The sequence below is a fragment of the Capricornis sumatraensis genome, chromosome 6 (genome assembly GCF_032405125.1).
Source record: "Capricornis sumatraensis isolate serow.1 chromosome 6, serow.2, whole genome shotgun sequence".
Classification (NCBI taxonomy): Eukaryota; Metazoa; Chordata; class Mammalia; order Artiodactyla; family Bovidae; genus Capricornis; species Capricornis sumatraensis.
Window position 1 is genome coordinate 94,878,430 of NC_091074.1, and position 7,721 is coordinate 94,886,150.

The 7,721-nt window shown below is 41.9% G+C and overlaps 1 protein-coding gene across 1 annotated transcript in view; it reads left to right on the forward strand.

Moving 5' to 3' along the window:
• Positions 1–6,826, forward strand: part of SPTLC1 (serine palmitoyltransferase long chain base subunit 1) — a 65,478-nt gene extending 58,652 nt beyond the window's left edge. The window contains exons 13-15 of the mRNA XM_068974048.1: positions 1,652–1,769; positions 3,870–3,943; positions 5,601–6,826. Coding sequence (XP_068830149.1) covers positions 1,652–1,769; positions 3,870–3,943; positions 5,601–5,694 — 286 coding nt within the window. The 3' untranslated portion in view covers positions 5,695–6,826. The remainder of the gene's footprint in view (positions 1–1,651; positions 1,770–3,869; positions 3,944–5,600) is intronic.
• The last annotated feature ends 895 nt before the right edge of the window (positions 6,827–7,721 follow it).

Sequence of the window (7,721 nt, forward strand, 5' to 3'; positions counted from 1 at the left end):
AACATGTGAAATGAGCCCATTTGATCAAATAATAAGCTTAATTGGGCTTTTAGGTGCCTCCTTGTTAACAAGGAAAACCCAGGCCATTTTATTCATAGGAAATGCTGTTTGAAAAGTAATATTTTCAGTTCTCTCTGAGAGTATATGACCTAAAATAATTGATACTTCTTTGTATACAGTTTAACACATTCAGAATTCACCTAGGAGATGGGTTTTGAAAGCATATTACTTAGTTTCTACATTAGTAGAACAACTGATCTATAAGGTTTCCCAGTATTCTAGAAGTCTAGAATCTAAGGTTCCATTCAAATCTGCAGCCTGGTTTATTGAGAGATCCTAGCATGTTGTATTATATGTAAAGAAAGTAGACGTAAATTAATGGTGTTGAGGGGTGGCTTGAAAGGCAGGTGATCTTAGCCTCCCCACCTCACATGCTATTTGGCACAAGTAGTCATTCAGGAAAAGCATGGTGAGTCCTAAAGATATTTGAGGAATTGAATATGCTACCAAGTGTTTTTTGTATTCATTTTAGTCTAAGGGAAAAGCAAATCTTTCCAAGTAAAGCACACTAAATGAAAGCAATCTAAAATGTTTAGCCCAGTTTCAAATAGACATCTGTTATGGTTTCTGTCCCTTGAGATAGGTCAAAAATCATACCATTCCTGACTAAGTAGTATGGCCTGCGGTTCTCATAACATCTATAATAATCATTTGAAAATACAGACTTTCACCCCTAAAGAAATCTCTTTTTCTCCTTGAGAAAGAACAGGTTTCTGTGCTGTTAATCCTAAGAAAAAAGAAAAGAATTGTAATTCAAGTGAAACATGCACACAAGAAGGCAGCTTTACAAGCTGAACATTGCTGGTGGTCAAAATATAAAATTTCAGTGTCAGAAGTCATTCCTGTAATTTATGAAAAACAAGATACAAACTAAAGATTTAGAAAATAAGGAAGCAACATTATTGACTATAATAAGTTGTCCATGAAGAAGACAAAATAATAGAAAATGAAGGTGCTTTCCTAGAGTGGGTGATGAGGGAGGCCCTCAGGGGAGTGACAGTGGGCCGGGACCAGGCATGTCTGGCACCAGCAGGAGGACCTGAGAGAATAGACGAGAGGAAGCGGCAAGACCGAGGCCCACGACCCGCGTGGGACCTGTGAGGGCCCCACTGCGGCAGGGCGGTCCCAGCCAAGCTGGGTGAGGCATGCAGACCACCTGGGGGGAGGCTGGAGATGATGTCCGTGTTCCCTGTGAAATGTGAACCCAGCAGGACCCTCCAGACAGGGAACCATCTTCCCAGCCGTGCTACAGGGTGTCCTAGCCTACGAAGCACTACCCAGAGCATGCGTTTTTACCTTGCTTTGTCAGATCTAGAATCCCATCACATGATGTTTCCCATGAAAGTTCCAAGTTTCTGTCACATTCATTGATGCAGACTTCATAAGATTATTGATATGTGCGGAACCTGAGCTTGAGGAGGACATGGCAACCCGCTCCAGTATTCTTGCCTGGAGAATCCCCATGGACAGAGAAGCCTGGCGGGCCACAGTTCATGGGGACACAAAGAGTTGAACTTGACTGAGCAACTAAGCACAAGCACAACCTGAGCTTGGAAGGGGATTTATGCTTCTGTATGTGTTTCCCTTCCAGCATTCCTGGACTAAAAGTAGTGGGGGAGTCTATTTCTCCAGCATTGCACCTCCAACTGGAAGAGACCACTGGGTGTCGAGAGAGAGATGTTAAACTGCTTCAGGAAATAGTAACTCAAGTGAGTATCCAGTTATTAGGTGAATACATACATATTTGCAAATGAAAACAGACTCACTCTGCTTCCTTGTCCTGCTTGTCCTGACAGTTCCTTCCTGAGCCTCCTGCCCTGAATCTGTGCTGCCAGGCGTCAGGGTAATAGTAATGTTTCTCCACACATACTTTGTGTCATGGGACATCGGCCTTGTCTAGGTGCCAGAGTGTCTGTTCTGATCAGACTCACCTCTGTCCTCTTCCCATTCGTGGCAACAGCTAGTCTTACTGCTACTTTGTTCCAGAGGGAGACTCAGAAGAGGGCATGTGAGTCAGTTGACTCCATACTGTACTTAACATAGCTTATCCTCATAACAAAAAGAAAAAGTGAGTCTGTGGACAGTTCACAGATCCCAAGTAGTATCTGTGGGCCCGATCGACACTGGCTGTCTCTGGGAAATCATCTTGAGAGTCGAAGGAGGAGAGAGCAGGCTCTGGAGGAGGGAACAGAATACTCTGTGAAAGCTGCATTTGTAAGAAGGAAGAGGCAATTCTTACAGTGTTTTTGCGTCATCACAGCTTCCATCTTAAAAGCCTTTGTTCCTCTTTGCCTTTTCTTTTCTGTATTTGAAAGAGAAAAGAATTATGACACCATAGCCCTTTTTTAAGCTTTGTAGAACTGAGAGGAGGTTCTGCCAAGTTTTTGTTGAGTTGCTTGACAAAACAACTGTTTTTACAAACTGAGCTATGGTTTATAACGTTTCTTAACTAGCCAGGAAGCAGAGCCAGTCCAGATGTTTGCAGAAGGAGTTAACTTTTCCAAGTACACTTCCAGAATGTAGAATTAGCAAACGTCACTGCCTGCCGTTGTTTTCCGTCTTTTCCTAGCAGAGGAAAGCCTGCCTTCACAGCTTACAGAAGTGGCTTCTCTTCAGGCTGATAGCTGCCACAGGCTGGCTGTCATTGTTCTCTCGTTTATAGCACCTCTTGCTCTGAATGGGTTTTGTTGTTGTTGTTTAAATACAATTCACCTGTAAAATTCACCCTTTAAAGTATCCCATTGAGTGGTTTTTAGTGTCCTCACAGGGTTGTGCAGGTATCAGTATCTGATTCCAAAACATTTCATCACCCCAAAGAAAAGCTGTTATAAATCATTACCCTTGTCTGACTTTATGCTTTCTTTATTTTGATAGCATTAGTTAATTTTTTAAAATTGTTGACAGATGGCTAATGTATGGGAAAACTGTTCAAAAAATGTGTGATACCAGACTTTTCTGTGCCTGGTAGCCCCTTGCCCAAGTGTAGCACGTGGGAATCAGAGGTGTTGCTAGCATTTGAAAGTGTTAGTTGCTCAGGTGTGTCCAACTCTTTGCGACCTCATGGACTGTGGCCCGCCAGGCTCTTTGTCCATGGTATTCTCAGGCAAAAATACTGGAGTGGGTTGCCATTTCCCTGTGAGCAATTTCTTTCTGAAGTGATTCTGCTGGCAGTATTAAATCTAGCTCTTGGTAAGACTGTAGGGCTTTGCTGGTCCTGTTTCCCCTGTCCTAACTCTGCTTTCCCTAAAACGGTAATCCCTAGTTACCTATGGCCATTTGAATTAAGCCAGACTCAGAGCTCAGTGTCACAGTTGCACTAGCCATGTCTCATAGTGACCGAAAGCCACGTGGGTCCCTGACTGCCCGTGAAAGGTGCAGAGTAAACACCTCCCTCGTTGCAGGAAGCTCTGTAGAACAGTGTGCTCAGAATGATTTTGTAGTTATTTTGTCTTCTGCTAGTTATAATTGGAAAAATGAATTAAAACTTCTATTGAGGGTGGCATTTCAGTGTACCTTCCTGTTTTAATGACCAGGGTCTGCAGTCTGGGCTTTCCAGGTGGTGGTAGTGGTAAAGAACCCACTTGCCACTGCAGGAGGCAAGAGATGTGTTTTGGATCCCTAGGTAGAGAAGATCCCCTGGAGGAGGGCACAGCAACCTACTTCAGGATTATTGCCTGGAGAATCCCATGGACAGAGGAGCCTGGCGGGCTACAGTCTGTAGGGTCACACAGAGTCAGACATGACTGAAGCAACTTAGCACCCACATACATCTGCAGTTCAAGTCACAGGTATATTCCTTTTTTATACAGTGCATGGACAGAGGCATCGCATTAACTCAGGCACGCTACTTGGAGAAAGAAGAAAAGTACCTCCCCCCTCCAAGGTTAGTAGACTTTAAAATATGACCTGAGGCATCATTTTGTTTAATACTTTAAGGTCTTTTGAAATACATTATGTTTTGAAATTTTTTGAAAGATCATCACAGGATAAGGAAGAATATGTATCATTAAAAAATAGTATATCACCAGTTGTTCTTAAACTAGATGTTTTTCCATTTTTAACTGCAAATCCCTCAGGACTCTAGTAAATGAAACATCTGTGATCCCAAGACTGAAGTGGGATAGCCTGGGTTCCCATCGGTGACAGCCTGCCACTGTGCTGTGGCAGCCGTTTCTGCCACAGGGGCAGTCCTGCAGGGAAGGGTACAGTCTGGTGGGTGGTTTCATCTCACCCCTGGCCCAAGCACTGTGTGATACTTAATCTGACAAACATTTATTAAACCCCCAAGGAAAAACAAAGCGTCAGTGGGGAAAATCGAGAGAGGTTTGAGCAGCCCTCCAGGGAAAGTACCTTGACTCATGATTTAAAATAAGTGTTCGAATGGGGAGGAAGGTGGGAAGGGGGTTCAGGATGGGGAACACATGGATACCCATGGACACCCATGGCTGATTCATGTCAATGTATGGCAGAACCACTACAATACTGTGAAGTAATTAGCCTCCAATTAAAATAAAATTAATTTTAAAAAATAAGTAAAATCAGTGATCATTGAACAAAACATCCTTATTCTGCCCTTAAGTCTTTACAGTGTAGTCCAAGGAGGTAGATACCCAGAACATCGAGTGTTCAAGGTCATGACACAGGTCACAGAGGAGGAGGATATGGTTAATGCTAGCCTGGGCGGGACTCAGGCTTCCGAGAGCAGGTGATGCATAAGTCAAACCAGGAAAATTGAGTGTATCAGACAAGCTGGGGTGGGCATGAGGCCTTCCAACAGGGAATGCAGGGTTATGGAGATCTACAGGTGCATCGGGGAGCCCAGAGCACAGGTTTGAGAGGAGCCATCGAGAGGGAGCCTGGGAAAGACCCAGAAGAGCATATGGAGTCAGAGCACCATGCAGACACGGAGCACCAGGCTGGCTTCTGGAAGACTGTTCTGGCAGCAGCTGGAACGCACCCTGAAGACCCTGCTCTCTCTCCTCTAATCACACCATCCTGAGTTGTGAGCCTGTGTTTCATGAGGACAGGGCCACCCTAATTTTGTGCCCTCAGGACTCCAAGCCCAGCCGACCTCAGCACATATGTGTCCAGTGGCTGATGCAGAAATTTGCAGAGCAGAGTAAGAGGCACAGGAGTAGCACTGAGCTGTCAAGCTGATGTTTCTTGAAAACTTGAAAACCTTTGCCTTGCATCAAAATATTGTAGAACTCTGTATGACTTACTGAATTAAAATTGTGAACAACCGCAGACTCATTAATTTGAGTAATGTTGACTCCCTGCTTTGAACCTGGTACTGCTTGCAGTGGTAGATTTAAACCATAGTTTCCTATCGGCCCTAGCAGAGCCCCACTGCAAGGTTACCTTGACCAAATCACTAGTAGTCCAGGGAGGAACAGTCACTCCTGTAAGTGGCAGTCAGTACTTGCGGTTCGCAGGACACAAGGTCCCTGCCAACAGCTACTCAGCCCTGCCAGGGCAGTGAGAAAGTGGCTGTGGAAACTCTCATTTGACTGTCTTTTGTGTCCCTTATGGTTTCTCAGCATTAGGGTTGTGGTCACAGTGGAACAAACAGAAGAGGAGCTGGAGAAAGCTGCGTCCACGATCAGCGAGGTGGCCCAGACCGTGCTGCTTTAGTCTGGGACCTGGTGGCCACTCCACACACCACACTCAGGCCTCAGAATCATGGCCGAGCGAGCAGAGGATGCCTTGCAGTTACCCGATAAGGTGTCTCTAGATGGTGTGGATGTCAACGTATTGACCATGAGATGGATGCTGGTGACTTTTTAAAGGAAAACATCCGAAAACCCAAAATCTATTTTTTTTTAAAAGGAAAAACTAATGACAGCATCTAACTGATACTTAAATTGTGCTATTTAGTACTATTTGTCTAAATAGACAAAATTGTCTACACCAGTAAAGCTTAGAGGCACTTCAGCATATATGATACAAAATGTACTGAAGTTCTAATCCAGCCACATCTTTTCCAGTCTTTGTCATGTGAAGCTCAGTGGTGCCTAATATATAAAGGAAGAGTTTTGTGTAATTATTATAAACTTTTCATTATAATATATTTGAATCCTAGAATTTTTATATACACTAAATACTGATGTTGGACCATTTCTAACATTGAATCTTAGCATCCCTAACCAGAGAACAGTCATTATACTTCCTAAGTGAGCAATAATTTACATCAAATACTATTTTATTTTAGTATAATTGACCTTTACATTTATTCTTTGTTGATTTCTAATCTGTTTTCTGAAGAGGGTTACTGTGATCATCCCAAAATAGAAATCATGTCCTTGATATTTTAGAATATCTTGAATGTATTCTTTTTTGTATCGTGGGTTTGCCTAGGGACATATAACCATGGGCTTTTTCTAAGCTAGAGAAAATGAGACCTTTATTTCTTTTCAGCTTAATGAATTCCAGATATCTGAAAAAGATGTGAAAGCACTGAAAATAAAATTTTTAGTCTCTGCTTTAGCTATCTGTTCTTTTCTTTAGCAGACGAAGTTGGGTGATATAAATGTTTGTGATATGTGCCACAAGATAGTGCATAGATATTACATTATTATTCCATCTCTTGTTAAAGGGAAAGGAATAAAATTATATTGAAAATATCATTTTTATAGTATATGTTCATATTAACAAATGGTCCTCAACATCTTTTTAGATAACATATATTTTTTAATGTTTAGTTTCTATTTTGCTTGAGGTATTTTGTACATATGTGCCTTGTGATTGCTGCTGCTTTAAAAGATACAGTACTCTGGGGGATGAATCTGTTCTGTTTTGTTTTTTAATTAAATAAACCTACATTCCTGATAATCAGTCTATTTGCATATGTAATTTATTCAAGAGAATGGTCTCTTAATTTTAAATTCTGCAGACCTAGGGTGGTAGTCTGTGTGTGTGAGTGTGTATGTATGTTATGGGGGTGTTTAATTCCTTAATGCCTTTCTTCAATATATAGTATCAGAAATTTCATTGGTTCACACTGATTTAAGCCTTGGCCCCATATGACTACAAAAATGCCAGGCCTGTTCTTTTTATAAGCAGATTAAGATTGTAACCTTTCAAAGTCGAAATTGCAATATCTAGATTTTTATTGCTACTTTTAAAAAATGATTGGAAGTTCCTGGAAAAAAATGATGGAGCAGCACATATTATTTAACTTCAGTCCTTGAAACACATCAACACGAACCGAAAACAAAGCCTAAATTAAAGCCGTAGAGCGACCACAATCCAGTAATACACACCACAAAAAAACCTATTAGAAACAAAAAAATGTATAAAACAAGTGAAACGTTGAGAGACAATATCTCAAATCTAAAGCAGGATGCAAATTGCTGTTTTAGAGACAGTGAGAGAGGGTTCTGAAGTGCTCTGTCCGCTGTCCTCTGTTTAGAAAGGCAGTGACTAGGTGAGCAGCATGGAAAGCTTTTGGAGCAGATTACCACTCAGCGGTTGCCCCCAGGGGAGGAAGAAGCCACACCCGACTGCTCCCTTTTTGTTGTCTACAGGAGACTCCAGCTTAGGAAAAATGAACCATAGGCCTAAATATAAAGATAAAACTACAAAAGTTCTAAGAGAAAGCGCAGAAGGAAATATTTCAAATCTTTGGTTAGGCAAACATAGATACAATACCAAAAGTATAA